This window comes from Terrapene carolina, unplaced genomic scaffold (genome assembly GCF_002925995.2).
Source record: "Terrapene carolina triunguis isolate 2854851 unplaced genomic scaffold, T_m_triunguis-2.0 Scaffold508, whole genome shotgun sequence".
NCBI lineage: Eukaryota > Metazoa > Chordata > Testudines > Emydidae > Terrapene > Terrapene triunguis.
Window position 1 is genome coordinate 1234072 of NW_020664859.1, and position 19255 is coordinate 1253326.

General features: G+C 47.6%; 1 protein-coding gene across 2 annotated transcripts in view; it reads right to left on the minus strand.

Moving 5' to 3' along the window:
- The window catches only part of PNPLA7 (patatin like phospholipase domain containing 7), a 130852-nt gene that overhangs the window by 19938 nt on the left and 91659 nt on the right, over positions 1-19255 (minus strand). For both annotated transcript variants that reach the window (XM_026658720.1, XM_026658719.1), the window contains 3 exons: positions 18437-18585; positions 16894-17046; positions 6003-6113 (listed from right to left, as the gene is read on the minus strand). In XM_026658720.1, coding sequence (XP_026514505.1) covers positions 6003-6113; positions 16894-17046; positions 18437-18585 — 413 coding nt within the window. The remainder of the gene's footprint in view (positions 1-6002; positions 6114-16893; positions 17047-18436; positions 18586-19255) is intronic.

Sequence of the window (19255 nt, forward strand, 5' to 3'; positions counted from 1 at the left end):
TTTCTCTTTCCTCCCTCGGGTACCCAATTCAGGGCTTGCTTAGCATGTTCACTAGATGAAGGACATGTCCCAACCAGTCGAACCAGTCTTTCTTTGGCGAGATTTCCTAACACGTCCTGCTCTGTCAGCTAGTTTACTCTCACATACGTTACATTTTGTCTTTCCAGTAAACTTATGCATCTTCCTCAGCCATCTGTGATAGACAGACTCCAGTCTCTTTTTGCTAGCCACTGTCATCAGCCAAGTTTCTGCCTCCTACAGTAGCATGCTCAGTACTATCACATGGTATAGTTTGGTGTAGCCCTAGGCCTTATTTTTTGTGCATTATTCAAACCCCACTCTGAAGACAGAGTTATTAACTTCCTCAAGGGCTTTTCTATGGTGGTCATCACTATAGTGAGCTCTTCACAAACATTAGTTTCTCTTCACAACCCCTATGAAGTGCAGGCAGGGGATTAGTCCCACTTTATAGATGGGGGACTGAAGCACAAAAAGTTCAAAGTCAAAAGTTTCCACTATTTTTGGTGCCCAATTTGAGACACACAGGATCAGATTTTTCAGAGTACTCGGCATTATATAGCACTTTTTATGTTCAAAGCACCTGGGAAAAGTTTGGTTTAAGTGACTTGCCCAGCACTACATGGGAACTCACATGGAAACTCCGTGGCAGAGGTAGGGATAGGATGCAATTCTCTAGGGCAGCATTCACCTGCTTCAGCCACGAGACTCTCCTCTTTCTGCCTGCAGTCCTTGCCTTACTCATTACACAACTGCCAATTTCTCCAAGGGTACGTCTACACTACCCGCCGGATCGGCGGATAGCAATCGATCTATCGGGGATCGATTTATCGTGTGTAGTGTAGATGTGATAAATCGATCCCCGATCGCTCTCCCGTCGACTACTGAACTCCAGCTCAGCGAGAGGCAGAAGCAAAGTCGACGGGGAAGCCGCGGCAATCGACCCCGTGCCGTGAGGACACGAGGTAAGTCGAACTAAGATACATCGACTTCAGCTACGCTATTCTCGTAGCTGAAGTTGCATATCTTAGATCGATCCCCGCCACCCCACCCAGTGTAGACCAGGCCCAAGAAATGAAGCACAGTGGTCCTAGAAAAAACAACCTCCTTTACTAAATACAATGCTGATTCATCCCCAGTGCAGGCCTACCCTGTGCACTGAATGAGGCAGGGATCCTGTGGAAAAAATGCTATGTGATAATGTAATTTAAAGACTGTAACCTAATGTATATGCACAAGGGGGCTGAATTAGGGTTGCACAGGCAACTTTAATTTTGGCATTTCCTGACTTCGCAATCTTAATAAATGTTCTTTTAGCATAGTGTGTGTGTAATATGTATGTGGATAAAAAGTTTAGGAGATGATTTCCTACATTTAATTTCTATTAATTTACAGAAAATTCACGATCTCCTTTTCAAAAATACATGTAATGCAGAAAAGGTAAAAGCAATGAATACACACTCTGCAGATAGGCCAGCACAGTACTTCTCCATCCCCTCAACTGCATACCACTGAGAAGCTATGACATTTTTAGCAGTATAAGTGCTATGACATTTTTGATGGGGTTCCATAACCCCATGGCTTTGCCCTTCTGGAGAGTCCTCTGAGTCACCCCTCTCCCAAGAGGGCTGTGACAGATGGATCTCTCTGGACATTGAATTTATAACTCAGCCAGTATGTAATTCTGGTATGGACTAAGGCACAGTGAGGATCCTGGACTAACAGCTCCACAGGGCAATTGGGGACACAATGGACGGATGGAATTCTGGACAGGTAAGAATTAAGAAATTAAGTGAAATGAGATGTCAGGGATTCAAGAGGCAGGTTTCAGTGTAGAAGAAGGGGAGGGGGCTCAAAGGGAAGTTACACAGCTGAAGAGCTGGGGAGAAGGATGAGTCATTCAATCCTAGTTTTGTGCACAGGAAGTCAGGGGCCCTAGTGGGAAGCCTTTGACAGGATGGAGGCCATGGCTCTTCCAGGGAGTGACTTCCCAGAACAGGAGAGGAACACAGACACGCTGTGGATTCCTGACGTGGGACACTGAGCCTGGTCTACACTGGGGGGAAGAGGGGGTCGATGTAAGATACGCAACTTCAGCTACGGGAATAGTGTAGCTGAAGTCAACGTATCTTATTTCGACTTACCTCCCATCCTCACGGCGCGGGATCGACGGCCGCGGCTCCCCCATCGACTCCGCTACCGCCGCTCGCCCTGGTGGAGTTCCGGAGTCGACGGGAGCGCGTTCGGGGATCGATTTATCCCTGCTGCTGGCTGAGTGAATGGAACCCCAGGCCGGCAGCGGGCTCAGCGGTGGCCGGGACCCGCAGCCTGCCATTAAAAAAAAAAATCGGCTTGCGTGCCGTAGGTTGAGGACCCCTGTTCTAGTGTATACAGTGTATACTGTGTGTACTGTACTTTATGGTAATTTTCACTATACGCAATTTTCCTCTTACACGCTGACCTTAGAACCTAACCTCCGCGTAAGATGCGACTCCACTGTAGTGTAAAAAAACATTTTTGGGCACCACTTTTTGGCGCCCCCAAATCTTGGCGCCCTAGGCGGCCACCTAGTTTGCCTAGTGGTTACACCGGCCCTGAGAGTAAGGGTGTACAGAGTAGAATCCTAGAGAGCTGGGGACCCTTCATACTATAAATTCAACCTTGACATGCTGGAAATAGGGAGGAGGAAAGTCCAACCCTGGGGGGTACAAGGGAGTTGAAGGCACGCAGCACTTTGCTGAATTGGGCCCTTGGTTTGCTACAGCTATCCCCAGGCACAGGACCCTTGTATCTTGTGCTGCCGCCCCAGAACATGTGGACTGTGAGCAGATTTTAATTTGGGCCAGCAATAAGAGTGAGAGATTTATTTTCTCATCCCGCTATCTGCACACTTGTACAACTGGACTGTTGTAGCACTCTTCTCTCCAAAACTGGTATTGGGGGCATAGTGCTATGGCTCCAATGAGCTTGAAACTGAGGAATGCCTGCTGTCCTTAAAGACCCCCATAGCACACACAGTATTTCTCTCCAGAGTAGAGATATCTGGTATCTTGGCTGCATCCAAAATCGGGGTATTACTACCAGACATTCTGCGCTCTGCATTTTGTACTTTGTTTCCTAAAGCATTGTGTGGCGTTGCTGTATGCTGTTAAACAGCTGCTGTGTTCCATCCCATAGGTGGCTGAAGATAGACACACATCACATCAGCGATGCCATCAGGGGTTCGTTCACCTGCACATCTACCAATGTGATATATGCCATCATGTGCCAGCAATGCCCCTCTGCCATGTACATTGGCCAAACCGGACAGTCTCTACGCAAAAGAATAAATGGACACAAATCTGACATCAGGAATCAGAACATTCCAAAACCAGTAGGAGAACACTTTAACCTGTCTGGTCACTCAGTAACAGACCTGAGGGTGGCAATTTTGCAACAGAAAAGCTTCAAAAACAGACTCCAACGAGAAACTGCTGAACTTCAATTGATATGCAAACTAGATACAATCAACTTAGGCTTGACTAGAGACTGGGAATGGCTGAGCCCCATGTAAGTATTCTCACACTTCTTATCAAACTGTTTGTACTGGGCTATCTTGATTATCACTTCAAAAGTTTTTTCTCTTACTTAATTGGCTTCTCAGAGTTGGTAAGACAACTCCCACCTTTTCATGCTCTCTGTATGTGTATATATATAGCCTCAATATATGTTCCATTCTATGCATCCGAAGAAGTGGGCTGTAGCCCACGAAAGCTTATGCTCTAATAAATTTGTTACTTTCTAGGGTGCCACAAGTACTCCTGTTCTTTTTGCGGATACAGACTAACACGGCTGCTACTCTGAAATCATACACAGCACTGGCACCTCTGTTAAAGAAACACCTAATAGGAAAGTAAAATATTGCTCAAAGTTAGCAAAGAACTTTAAAAAAGCAGGTGATTAAAAAGGACTCTTCAAACACACATCAGGAGCCTATAGCAGCAAGCCAGTTCCTTCAGGCCTGGTCTACACTACGGGATTAATTCGGATTTAGCAGCGTTAATCCGAATTAACCCTTCACCCGTCCACACTACAGAGCCAGTTAATTCGAATTAAAGGGCCCTTTAAATCGATTTCTGTACTCCACCTCGACGAACGGAGTAGAGCCTAAATCGATTTTTTTAATTCGAATTAGGGTTAGTGTGGCCGCACACCACCGAATTACTGTGTTTAAGTTAATGGGGTAGTGTGGCCGCACACCACCGAATTAATGTGGTTAAAAACCGAATTAAGATGCTTAGTGTGGCCGCGCACAATCGAATTTATACAACCTGTTTCCCAAATTCGAATTATCTAAATTCGGATTAATCCTGTAGTGTAGACATACCCCCAGACACAGAAGAGGCTGCTAAAAGAGAAGTTAGATGTCAAGCCCAGCTTTGTTTTGCTTTTCTTGACTTAATTTCAGAAGTTTTAGCATTGTGGTGAGCTACAATGAAATCCTTGCTAACCCCTTTGAACACTGGACCTTGCTCAGGCAGAAGCGTAGAACCTTGGAGCATACACTCCAAGCGGGTAGTCCTCACTAAGGAACCAAAAACGCAGGCATGCACCCAATCAGCTGTTAGCCATTCCCATCAATCCATCATTTTTGTAACCTCAGGGTCTCTTAGCAACTGCCCTGCCTGCACACAGCCTCTAGCTACCCCCCTCCCTACACCCTGAGCTACCCCCCTGCCCACACACAGCCCCTAGTTACCCCTCCCTCCACCCTGAACTACCCCCTCCCTGTACCCTGAGCTACCCCCTGCCTGCACACAGCCCCTAGTTACTCCCTCCCTGCACCCTGAGCTACCCTCTCCCTGCACACAGCCCCTAGTTACCCCCTCCCTGCACCCTGAGCTACCCCCTCCCTGCACCCTAAGCTATTTTCAAGCTTTTTGCGCTGAGCTGATAATTTTTGGTTGCAGCCCCCCCCCACAACCCAGACAGGCTGGGTGGTCTGCTGAGGCGAGTCAGGGGGTGGAGGTGTCACTCTCTCCTTGGCCCCTGCCATGTGCTCAAGCCCCGCTGACCCCTGCCCTCCCCCCAAATAGAAGTCAAACTATGCCTATGCCCAAGGTCCCTGCCCCGAGGCCTCCCACACCCACTGGGCCCTGGAGTTTTTATAGCATGTTGGGAGGGGGAGGGAGGCTGAGAAAGAAAAGAAACTCCCATCTTGGAGCACAGGGATTCCCTTCCCCAATGAGCCATAAAAAATCCTGTCTCCGGCTCTAAGTGGAACTCTCAATATGGTTATAACAACTCAGCCACACTAAGTAACGCTTAGGTTTGTCAGGACCAGCTCAGTTCTGCAACCTAAACATTGGCTACTCAGATGTGCTGAAGCAGATAGCATGAGTAGAGAAGGTGGTACAAGTAAAACTTGTATTTTAACTACCACTGATGGCAATGTCTCACGCCTTCACAGGGTCTTTGATGCCTGCTGTATGAAATTCCTTTCCTGAAATAGGCCGTGCAGGCATTTTGGTACTGGACTGAACACACGGGGCATAATGCAAGATTTCTGACTGATTGAATGCTACATTCATGAGAACCGAGCAGTGGATATGATAGACAGGTAGGCTTTTAAAATGCCAACGGTGCCTGCTCAGCTGTCTGCTCAGTGCTGAGTACCATTCAGCTGATCAGAGACGAGTCACTGGCCTAGTAAACCATCATCAATAAGCAGGAGGGATGCCTGTCTGAGTGTTGTCTGAGTATTGTCTGAACGTGATAAAAATAACTCAAGATGCTAAAAATCTGAGAATAACTAACTTTACTGCAATGCATTTTTAATGAATGTGCCTATATTCCCAGTAAGGGTCCATGAAAAATCCCACCCCCTTTGATAGCCTTTAACACATTATACAACAATGCCTGGGTCAGAGAGCTCTGCTCAGCTGTGCTCTGGCTGCTGGGTGACATCACGTAATAAGAAGAGTACTTTTAAACTGAACACTTACACCAGATGTTTTGGATTTGCAGATCTCCTGCCTGTCTTTTAACATCTTGTCAAGGACTCCGCTCCTGCCCCAGACATTAAATACTGTCTTCCCATGCTGATATCCCACTTCCTGGAAAGAGACAATCAGAAATAAAAACTCATCATCAATAACAACTGGACAACACCATGCTTATAGACTCATAGACTTTAAGGTCAGAAGGGACCATTATGGTCATCTAGTCTGACCTCCCGCAGGATGCAGGCCACAAAAGCTGACCCACCCAATTTCCCTTATCTCAGCTGTTGAAGTCTCCAGATCGTGATTTAAAGACTTCAAGTCGCAGAGAATCCTCCAGCTTCTGACCCCTGCCCTATGCTGCGGAGGAAGGCAAAAAACCTCCAGGGCCTCTGCCAATCTACCCTGGAGGAAAATTCCTTCCCGACCCCAAATATGGCGATCAGTAGAACCCCGAGCATACAGGCAAGATTCCAAGCTTCATGACACCTGCTCTACAAACCAGAGTGCTAAGCACAAGCTTTACCCTCTGGGCCCGGGATTTAGAATGCAGTATGTACTGCTTCAGCTCTGAGTTACTCCGAACGCTCAGCCTATGACATGGGGAGCCATTAACTGGAGCAAGGTGCTATTTTACATCAGCAAGCTCACATGACCTTTGGTCACTTGTTACAATCATCTTTCTGGCGACGGCTTTGTGCAGTACTGCACATCAGACAGTGCTGCATATAAGGAGACACCAACGAAGCATCTCTTTATGGGAAAAGACAACAGCAAAGTTAATTAATATGGGCCTCCTCCGCTGGGCCAGGTCTGACACAGGAATTACTATCGGCACTGCTGTCAAATGACCTGTACATGTGACTCATGAATACACACAAGCCAACCAGCACGTAGGGGCTCTTGCTTTTACATGTAAATTTCAGGTTCTGTTAGAGGTGATATGAGCAACTACTGCTAAAATGCCTGGGGGAGTTTGAATGCGTATACCCCATTTTCCAGCCCTTTAAAACTCTTATTTGCAGTGGGAATGACAACTTGGCATCCATACTGTCTGCATGAAAGCAATTAAAAATAGCTCCAGTCTTAGGGAATGTCTACACTGGCAAAGTTAGAGTGCCGCTCAGAGAGCGCTGAAGGAAAACCGCTGTTGTGTGTTCACACTGACAGCTGCCTGCGCAATAGCGTGTTCACACTTGCGGTGCTATTAGGAGGGGTGCACTCTAGGCTGCTATCCCACAGAGCATCTCTTCCTCTTCTGATGCTAAGACTTGTGGGAAGGCGGAAGCGGTTGCGGGGCATCCTGGGTCCTGTCCCAATGCCCCGTGATGCATTGCTTCGCATCCCAGCAATCCCTGTGCTTCCGTCCGCATTTGGCGCCATCTTTCAATGGTTTGTGTACTGTGCGCCCTGCCCTGCTTCTTTCGGGCTGCAGGAATGGATCCCACACTGTTGACCAATTTGCTGCTCGCACTGACCAACACGTCATGAGTGGCAGTGGAATTATTCCTTAAACTACAAAGGCAAGAGGAGTGCGACGTTGATCTTACCACGCATTGTAGCTATGACATGAGATTGCTTGTGGCATTCACGGAGGTGCTGACCACAGTGGAACACCGCTTTTGGGCTCGGGAAACAAGCACTGAGTGGTGGGATCACATCGTGATGCATGTCTGGGATGATGAGCAGTGGCTGCAGAACTTTCACATGAGGAAAGCCATTCATGGGACTGTGTGATGAGCTTGCCCCAGCCCTGCGGCGCAAGGACACGAGAATGAGAGCTGCCCTGCCGTTGAAGAAGTGCATGGCGATTGCACTGTGGAAGCTGGCTAATCCAGACTGCTACCGATTGGTCGCTAAACCAGTTCGGAGTTGGAAAGTTGACCGTTGGAGTCGTGTTGATGGAAATGTGCAGGGCCATTAATCGCATCCTGCTCCGAAAGACCATGACTCTGGGCAACATGCGTGACATTGTGGATGGCTTTGAACAAATGGGCTTCGCACACTGCGGAGGGGCAATCGATGGCAGGCACCTTCCAATTCTGGCACCAGACAACCTAGCCACCGAGTACATTAATCGCAAGGGGTATTTCTCAATGGTTCTCCGGGTGCTTGTGGATCACCATGGGCATTTCACAGACGTTAACGCAGGCTGGTCCGGAAAGGTGCATGACACACGCATCTTTCGGAACACTGGCCTGTTCAGGAAGCTGCAAGCAGGGACTTTCTTCCCTGATCGGAAGATAGGGTAGGGGAAGTCGAAATGCCCATTGTGATCCTGGGAGACCCCGCCTATCCCTTAATGCCATGGCTCATGAACCCATACACAGGGCAACTTGACAGCAGCAAGGAGCGGTTCAACAACAGGCTGAGCAAGTGCACAATGACTGTGGACTGTGCATTTGGCCGTTTAAAAACCCGCTGGCGATGCCTGTATGGGAAGCTGGACATGGCTGATGACAATATTCCTATGCTTATAGCCGCGTGCTGTAGACTCCATAATATTTGTGAAGGGAAGGGTGAAAGCTTCACTCAGGGCTGGACCACAGAGGCTCAGCGCCTGGAGGCTGAGTTTGAACAGCCAGAGACCAGGGTTATTAGAGGGGCACAGCGCAGAGCCATAAGGATCAGGGATGCTTTGAGGCAGCAATTTCAAGCTGAAAGCCACTAATATTTGTTGCTATGCTCAGGAGTGCAGTGCTTATAATGCTAGGAGGTGATTGGTGCACATGATGCAAGAAGGGACCTTAACATAATTGTATGTTGCTTTGCAGGGCTCTTTTTGCTTTCATTTAATAGAATGAAGATTGCTTTCAAACCAACACAAATCTTTTATTGAAGACAACAACCAGAGGAGAGAGTCAAACGAAAAAAATCATCAGCAGGGAGGGGGATGGGGAAAGCGGGATGGGGGAAGGGAAGGTCTCAAGAGGAGGATGGGGATTTGTGTATGTCCAGGGATCATACCCAACCTTCTCCTTTGGAGTACGATGCAGCGGGTGCTGGGCTTCAGCAGGGCCAAACTGCAGAGGGATGGGTGTTGAGTGCAGTGGATAGTGGGAGTCCACACTGCTGGACTGTGAGAAGGGAGGAGTGGAATGCTGCGGGAAGAGAGTGGAGCCAGGAGGTTGATAGCAGTGTGTTGGCGGGGGGTGTGTGTGTGTGTGTGTGTGCGCGCATGGGAAAGAGTTTTGTGACAGTGGCTGCAGGGGAGGGCAGGCGCGGAGCTGCTCGGATTAAAGAACTAGTATCGCCTGGAGCGTGTCCTCTTGGTGCTCCATAATTGTTAAGAGCCGCTCCGTGGCTTCTTTCTGGTGTGCCGCGTTCTCTTTTTGGTCCCTTTTCTTGCTGTCCTGCCACTCCTTCAATTCTTTTTTCTCAGTGACGGAGTGCATCATAATCTCACACATAAAGTCCTCCTTAGTTCTTCTTGGATGCTGTTTAATTCTGCGCAGCCGTTTTGCCACCGATAAGGGAGGCTGGCCTCCCAAGGTCATCTCTGTGAAGTTTAAATGCAACATTTTACAGAAGCAGTATTGTTTGCAACACAGACAACACTGTTTCAGTGCTTTAAAACACAGCAAGTACTCACACACCTGTCACTAACTGGCTGACCCCAGGCAAGCACACATGAGCCACAAGAGCCCCAAAATGGCGAGTAGCTGCAGGGGCAGGGTAAATCACTGTATACTGGGCACGTGGCTCTTGGGCACTTGGGGAGAGCCAGCACTGTAGGGTGGGTCTGATAATCATTCCTGTCCCCACACTTTCCACAGGAGGTGATCATTATGGAAGATGCCTTGCTGCTGAGGGTGAGGAGGGAATCAAGGGAGGGTCTTCTCCAAGCCTGTGGCTTCTGCCCTGGCCCCTATGCGGCTAGCCTGAGTGCAGCAATGGTCCCCGCACCCGTCCCGGCAAAGTGGAGCGGGAAAGTTACCGTTAATGGGGCAAAAAACAAAGCAGCTCTGCCGAGGAACCTACGGCAGCAGATTGCCCAGTATCTCCACGAGAGTTTCCTGGAGATCTCTGAGGGAGATTCCCATGAAGTGAGGTAGTGTATCAACAGCCTGTTCTGCCGCTCAGACTGGGCATGAGGTGGGAGACAAGCCTGCTTTATGCAACCCTCCTGCCCCCAACAACTCGCTTCCAGCAATTCCCAAAATCAGATCCACTTTCCAGGGGCCTCCTCTCCTGTTTGCTCTTCGCCAAGCTCTGACTGCTATGACTGGCTAGGCTGCTCCAGGGTAGAAAAGAGCTTCTGACTGCATGAACCTCTGGCCTCTGAGTCATCCTCTGCCTCTGGGTCTTCCAAGATTGCCTCCTCCTGGCTCGGTCCACTCTCAACTGGCACGCGAGCCAATGAAAGTATCCACAGGATCCTTCGCAGTGGAGGTGGGGTTTTCACCGAGTATCGCAGCCAGCTCTTTGTAGAACCGGCTGCTCGTGGGCGCAGCACCGGAGTGGCAGTTTGCCTCCTGCGCCTTGCGGTAGGCGTTCCGCAGCTCTGTCACTTTGACCCTGCACTGCGTCCCGCTCATGGCCCCTTTCTGTCATGCATCATGAAATCTGACCGTAGGTATCATAATTCCTATGGCTGGAGTGCAGCTGGGACTGGACAGCCTCCTCTCCCCAAATGCCGATGAGGTCCAACAGCTCGGCATTTCTCCAAGTGTGGGATCGCCTGGTGCGTGGAGCAGACATGGCCACCTTGCTCAGGAGTAGGGAAAAAACCAGCGCTGGTAGCTACTACCCTTGTGGGGGTGGGGTTTTTTTTGTGGGGCTGGTGCTGCAACTACACAGCCACATTAAAGCGCTGCAGCACTTTAACATTGCTAGTGAAGACATGGCCTTATTCTTTTTCCTACAAAGCAGCAGAAAAGGCTCCAGGAAGAACTGAATTCTAGTGCTTAGAGCAGTGGTTGTTAGGAGTCCAGGGCTCTATTCCCAGGTCTATCACTAACAGGCAGAATAAGTGTCAGGAACAGCTCAAGGTTTCATAGCGACCATAATCTGCCCCAAGTGATTCCTAGCTCTGTAGGTCACACTCTGGATCTTGTGTCTGGAATGGCACTGGAAGTCGCGGGGGAGCGGAACTCCCAGACAGACGACTGACTCTTGTGGTCTAGGATCGAGACACATCTTGATGGGGAAAAAAGGCCTGTTTAGAGGGCTGCCCTTGGAGATGAATGGAGCCTGGGAGATCACGGACAGGCCAGAGGGAGAATACTGTTCAGCCTTCAGACCATTCTGTCAATGGTTTTACAGATTCCAAGGCCAGAAGGGACCATTGTGATCATTTGGTCTGACCTCTTGTATAGCACAGACAAGAGAACTGCTCCATAATAATTCCTAGAGCAGATCTTTTAGAAAAACATCTTATCTTGACTTGTCAGTGATGGAGAATCCACCATGACTCTTGGTAATAGTTCCAGTGATTGACAACCCTTATGGTCAAAACTTTACAGGTTATTTCCTCTCTGAATTTGTCTAGCTTCAACTTCCAGCCATTGTATCATGTTAAGACCTTTTTCTACTAGGCTGAAGTGCCCATTATCACATTTTTGTTCCCCAAATAAGTACTGTAGACTGTAACCAAGTCACGCCTTAACCTTCTTTTTGCTAAGCTAAATAGATTGAGCTTGAATCTAATCCTTAATCATTCACATGGCTACTCTCTGAACCCTCTCACTGTGGACACCAGAACTGGTCACAGTATTCCAGCAGCAGTCACACCAGTGCAAAATATAGAGATAAAATAATTTCTCTACTCCTGCTCAAGAGTCCCCTGTTTATGCACCCAAAAATCCTATTAGTCCTTTTGGACATAGCATCACACTGGGAGCTCATGTTCAGCTGATTATCCACCATGACCCCCAACTCTTGTTCAGAGTCATTGCTTCCCCAGCCTATCAATATGACCTACATTCTGTGTTTGCTTAGAATGGCCCCAAATAGCCTGGATCAGATGACCTTCAGGACATATGGCAAGGCCTATCTAGGTGCATGGGCTGCCGCAGAGGTGGGTTTTTGAGGGGAATCAGCAAGGAATTGTATGCTCAATGACTATTAAATTTAATTGTATTTGTTTGGCAGAGGTGCCTGAAATGTTGGATAGACACCCCCTTTTTATTTTTGTATAAATCTAAATAAATAGGTAAATAAAAACCGTTGACCCAGTAGCCCATGAATGCCCACTCAGGTCACCATGGTTTACAGAGACCCTGCAACAGGTGAAGCCATAGGGTGTTTGGCTGGTATGCCAGTGGAGGAAGTCAAGAAATGTGTCTCCATCAGATCTGCTAAAGCAGGATGACAGCTTGGTATACCTGCACAGCTGTCAATCATCTACTGTCAAGCTTCTCTCATAATGAAGAATATGAAGTTACTTTGTGGCTTTAAATTACTCACTTGGCCCTGAACTGTCTGCTTCCACAGACAGAGAACAATGGTTTGAGGGGTCAATGCTTGTTCATCTCTTAGTGTCGGCCAGTCTCATCCACTGAGGCTCTGGAGGGGCTGGATTCTCTTCCCCACTCCCCTGATCCCACAGTCTGTGAGTTGGATCCATGCCCATGCTGACTGGTGAAGGGAGCACCAGGGCAAGTCCTGGGTCCATTGCTGGTGGAGATGATCTGAGTCTGCCCATGGGTAGCAGGATGCCTGATTGAAAAAGCTATCATGCAGCCCCTGGTTAATAAAGTACCACTTGACACTGACAGTCTCAACAGCTCGCAACCCATCCAGGAGATGGTGTGGGAAGTTCAACTCTCCTCAGATTTCCTACATTCTGGTCAGTCAGGTGTTTGAGCAGGAACTGCACTGGTTGCACAGGGTGAGGATTTTCTCCTAGCAATGAACAAGAAAGAAGTGTCCATGCTCACTTTAATCACATTCTGACACCATGAGCCATAAGGTTTGATTGGGTCATCTAAAGACACAGGATGCTGCTGAGTGTTCAGACCCCTCTGGGCGGTCGGAAAGAATGGTCTGGAACAATTGCTCTTCTGCCCAGAGGACTCTCACGTGGGGCTCTGCAGGCAGTGGGGTAGCCAGGTGGAGGGAACAAGGGGAGCGATAAAAAAAAAAGGCGCCACCCGCTGTGGCGCTTTTACTCTGCCGGCAGTGCTCCGGGTCTTCGGCGGCACTTTGGCGGCGGGCCCTTTACTCGCTCCGGGTATCTTCAGCGGTACTGAAGGACCCGCTGCCGAAGACCCGTGGAGCGAGTGAAGATCCCGCTGCCGAAGTGCCGCCGAAGACCCGGAGCGCCGCCGGGTGAGTAAAATAAAAGCGCTGCAGCGGGTGGCGCCTTTTTTTTTTTTAATTGCTCCCCCGGGTGAGTACAAAGGCGCCACTTGTGCTCAGTGGGGGAGCGGCCGCTGCCCCGCTCCCCCCCAGCTACGCTACTGTCTGCAGGGCTGATTTCATGTCTCCTGTGGAATGTGTACGAGAGGGTATTAGGAGAGTTACTGAGGAAACATGTCGCACATGTAGGAATCCAGTTTGCTGATGATGCTCAGCTCTAAGCTTCCATCCTTCCCAACACAACTGGGGCAGTGGAACGAATAACTTGTCTTTAGGAACTAAGGAAATGGATGAGGGTGAACATGCACGTAAGCAAACATCTACAGTACAGACCCATTTACGCTCGAATCCGCTTAAAGTGAGGTAGCGCCATGCCTCCCAGTGCTACCTATTTAACACGTGAGACTCGTTAACAGGCGGTACAGGAACTTGCTATGTAGCGCCAAAGATTTGCTCACTAACTCACTGACACAGAAATCGACAAGAAGTGTGGAGCGGAAACATGTTGTACGTCTTTACCGATATTGGTAAAGATGTATCACGCATGCTTAGTCATTGTCTCGCTAGAGAGAGATAATATATAAAGTAGTACTGTAGTTATATAGTAATACAGTATATATACTACATTAGAAAATTTTAACTGTAGGCCTCATATAATGGCAGAGGGCAAGCGTCAGCGTTCCTACACTGTAGAAGAAAAGCTATCTGCAATAGATCGAGTAAATAGCAGAGAAACCCAGGCCAAAGTTTCAAAAGATATTGGGATTGACGAATCTGCTCTCCGAGGATGGCTAAAAACTGAATCTAAACTGAATGTCGTTGTACAAAATATTGATTCTGCCACGGGGCTTAAGCGAAAACGTGTGCGCTATTCAGCAAAACCCACAATAGACAAAGCCATGCGCATGTGGTTTGCTCAGGAAAGGCTGAAAGGAATGCCACTAAGTGGGCCAATTCTTCAAGCCCAAGCGACAAAATTTGGAAATTTAATGGGGGATGAACCATTCCAAGCCAGCAAGGGGTTTATAAGTCATCGATTTCTGGAGAAAGCCGATCAGCCAATGAATTGTCCGCGAACGCGTTTCCCGCCGAGTTAAAATCTATTTTACAAAATGAAGACTACCACGAAGAACAACTTTATAATTGTGATGAAACAGCTTTATTTACAAAACTGCTACCTGATAAGACTTTCGCCTTTAATTACGAGACACAGAAAACAGCTGGATTTAAAAAGAAAAGATCTCTTGTGTGACTCTTCTTTTTTGTAGTAATAAGAAGTTCATAACCCTTGCTGCTTTAACCACCTCAATAGAGTCAAACTGCCAGTAATATACGCTAACAGCAAAAATGCTTGGATGACGAGACACATTTTCGACGACTGGTTTCACAACAGCTTTGTTCCAGCTGTTTGTAAGCATCTGCGGTCGAAGAAACTCGAAGCCAAAGCACTTTTGCTACTTGACAATTGTCCAGCCCATCCTCCAGACAAAACACTGGTATAGAGAGATGGAAAAATTTGAGTGCAATACCTATACCTACCATTCAACACAACATCAAAAATTCAACCTTTAGACCAGGGGATTATTCAGAATTTTAAAAGTAATTATCGATGGGAGCTGATTTCGGCGATTGTGTCATGCACAACTTCAGGCATTTCCGAATTCCTGAAACAGTTAAACATGAAGGAAATTATTCATTTAGTTAAAAAAGCTTGGGACACAGTAAAACTAAAGTCCATTGAAAATTGCTGGATGAAGGCTCTCAGTGATGTTTTTTCTGTCAAAGACGGCTCAGACTCGGAAAACTCCAGCAGTGGCACTGATTCAGAGCCAGACTTTGAAGGATTTTCGGAAGAAGACGTCCTACAAACACGCATGCAGACAAAAGAGGATAAAGGTAAACTTCTCTTTCAAATGATAAAAGATTTTAGTTTGGATACGTCGCCGGAAATCATTACCGAGTGGCTGGAGATGGATGAAGATTGCCCGACTTCAGAATTTCTGTCCGAGGAAGAAATATTAACGGGCTGCGAGGCTACGTCAGACCACAAAAGCGAAGGCGAGAATTCTAATAACGCAGGCCTAAATGACAATGACGACGAGAATGTTGCTGAAAAGGTCAAAATTTTGCCCACAGAAGCCCTTAGTGCTGTAGAAACTTTTGTAAGATTTATGGAGGAGCAAAATGCGGAAAATATCGAAATCATTCATCAGCAGCGAATGACAGACTTCATAAGAAAGAAAAAAAACGTGAGCATGAAAGAGCAGAAAATAATGGCTTTTTTTCTAAGTGAATCATAGACACTTTTTTCAGCATGGCCCTCTTAACCCGCGGTCCGTTAACACGTGGTCATGACAGCTTGACTCCCAACATCCGCGCATAAATGGGTCTGTACTGTAGCATGTTAGTGAGCAGCAGGTGGAGAACAATAGTACAGCTCTACAACAGTGACAATGAGCATAAGCTACTAAACAACAGTCCACTGGAAAGGAAAGAAACCTTATTCTACCCAGGGGCGGCTCTATGTATTTTGCTGTCCCAAGCACGGCAGTCAGGCAGCCTCCGGCGGCATGCCTGCGGGAGGTCCGCTGGTAACACGGATTCGGCGGCATGCCTGCAGTAGGTCCGCCGGTCCTGTGCCTTCGGCGTACCTGCCGCCGAATTGCCGCCGAAACCGCGGGACCAGCAGACCTCCCGCAGGCATGCTGCCGAAGGCAGCCTGACTGCTGCCCTCACAGCTTGCCGCCCCAGGCACGCGCTTGCTGCGCTGGTGCCTGGAGCCACCCCTGATTCTACCCTTTTTAAATTGCTGAATTATTTCTCTCTGAAAAACATCAGTTGCACATCTGGTGTCAATACTTTGCATGCTGATTTATGATATATACAAACAGACAAAACTAAACCCCAAAGACCTGTGAACCTGATACTATCCCTTCATTAATAGTCCTTCCACTGACATTGATTTTGTTCTGCTAATACTATATCAGGTGCAAAGGAAGTGCAGACGGTCCATAATATTAATAGAAGTGTTGGAATGTTAACTGTGTCACAGACATTCTACTATTCTGCTCCCTTTGCCTGAACAATTCACAGCCCTACCAGCTTATTCCCACCCTCCCCTTGACTTTATGAGCTATTCTCACCCAATCAGGGAAAAGAAACAATGCCATGTGACTTATGTACCAATTATAATTAAACAAAACAACTCAGATTTCAAATACCTATAGTGAACAGTACATGTCTGATCCACAGAGTAAAGTTGCTGGCAAAAAAAAGGAGAGGAAGTTGCAATCTGCTCATGGGTGTTACACAAACAGGGTAAATGATTCTGTTCAGGTTCTTACCCTGAGCTGCTCACCATATGTCTTTCCATGGTATTATTCAGTGTGACTTCTTTGCTCAGCTCTAATATGTACATAGCCTACAGAGAGCTAAGTAGTAAGAAATCTAGTTCTTGAGAACAGGTTCCTCAAGAAAGAGCCTAGAACTAGCCCTTAGCACTAGGGTTGTATTGCTGCAGTGTTCATAGGACTCTGTTGCTGCACAGAAGTAGCTACATCAGGGGCCCCCTACACCCTCAAGATTCACTTACACAGATTTCATCAAACTTCCCAAAGTCCAGGGTGCCATATCTGTCGATGGGCGGTCGAATGTATTCACAATATTCACTGTTCTTGACCATCTCCAGCTGCCGCACGCAGCACACATACGCAAGCCGGGTCTGGATCTCTGCCATGTTCAGCACCTGCCAATCAGCCCCAGATAGCCATCAAATGCATTGCAAGACTTTCATTAGCACCACTTGCCCTGAACTGGCAACGGTAAAAGGGAGAAATACACTCCAGTAACTCAGGCGTATCTGCAGAGGCTTTCACATCCCACCTCCCTCAGCCTCCTAGGAGCACACTGCTGACCGCCAGCCAATCTGTCATCAATGGCAGAGACTCAGCTTCCATCTAACATATGAGATCTTTCTGCAATTCAAGCAGAAGTTGGTCATTAATTCCAGGAAATACTGGCACCTAGAAGGAGATATATAGCGTGACGTAGGAGGGGCGCGAAGCTCTCTTAGGGTGGGGATGAGTAACGAGCCAGCTTCATTTTCTAGTGCCAGACACTGCTTTAGGTGACAGCTGGGTTTGATTTGCTGTCATAGCCCCTCGTTCCTTGGGACAGAGAACATCCCAGTGTGCTATGGAGGCAGCATGTTCAATCCCACCCTGCATCACTCACAACAGATACCCACTGGGGGAGTCCAGTACTATTGAGCTCTGAAAAGGAATCCTGTCCAGTCCTCAGACCAGGCCTTTTCGAGGAGGGGGACTGCTAAAGAGGGAGACCCTAAGGATTACAGCAGGGACACAGGGAACCAGAAGGAAAAGGGAGGAAATGAAACATTAATCCGAGCTGATCTGACTTCACCCAGGAAGGAAATCCATAGCTCATGCAGCCTGTCATGAAAACAAACATCTAAGAATTTATTATTACTGCCCAATGCAAAAATCCCTACGTTCAGCAGCAAAGAAACATAGTGAAGTGGACAAAGCTCCACGCACTTTCATTTCTAAAGCAGCCAAATCCTAACTGCATCAAGATTAGTTGTGCCAAATTCACTCCAATTGGAGAGGGGCTCTTTTACCCCTATCAAAGCCAGGTCACCGGCTCTTCTCTATATTCAGGGAGCAGTTTGGGAAAAGAGGTATCTGTGCTTGTACAGCACCTAGCACAATGAGGTCCTGGTCCATTTCCAGGGTTCCTAGGTGCCTCCATAATACAAATAACGAATAATAATAATATTGTAATTCTGTAGTCCCCCACTCAGCCCCCAGCGGAATTTGCTCTTGCATGGAGAGCTGGAGTTGGACTCCTTAGAGGAACAAATGATTGGTATTTGGCTGTGTGAGTGCCACTCCTAGCTCCTCCCCAGATTCAGACAACTGAATTCTCCCATAACATTGTATTTTCTTTTATGCTGGGACCTTGCCCAGCTTTCCCACACCCCAAATGTCATCTTGCAACCCAAGATGCAGGTGACCGAGCAATCGATTCCCAGTCTTGTTTCTCAGATACACAGTGGGACAGTTCCCTTCTGCTTACTGAAAAATCACTGCGATTTTAACATAAGCTTACGGTACCTTCACTTTTTCAACGAGGGGATTCCATCTCTTCCACAGCAACCACCAGCCAGACAGAGCGTCGCCGTAGTTGGTGAGGTCCGTCTCATCCCGGCTGCCCACATCAATTGCTATCACCACTTTTGCCCCCATGGACCTTGCAACATCCGCTATTGGGAACAAAGCCACATCATCATTACCCATCACTCTTCTCTTCTACAACACTTACCTTTCTGGAGCTGGCCACTGGAAGCAGGGAAATATATTTCCAAGGATCACGACAGACCACGCAAGCACAGCATGGGACAGTACAACAGGATTCCTTTTCATACAGCTTCCAGCGCAGACATTTATGAATGCTTTGCAGGGAGAATTACTTACCTCAGAATAATGCTATACTAATTATACTCTTCATAGTGATGTATAGTACCTGGGTATAACTATCTCTTTATAATCCCTATTTATTCTAATAATTTTCTTTCAGAAACCAACACAAATGTTGATCATTAAAAGAAAGGCCTGTGGGATCATCCTTATCAAGCCAAATCCCAAAGGCACATGTCCTCCTTGCAGATCAAGCACCACCCAGATTAATCTCTGGCTAGGTACTTAAGGTGGCCTGGCTGTATATTCAGTTTAGGTCCGTCACAGGCAATCTTATTGCACCACCAAAGCTTCTTGCACCCACATGATCACTAGCTGCATAGTTGCCTTGCTTGATACATGAATGAAGCAGCACAAATGCAAGAGGACACAGAAGAGGTCAAGGCAGAATGACCAACTGGGGAGAGAAATTGATATAGGTCAGAGGTTGGGAGAATATCAGTCCATGAAGAGCTT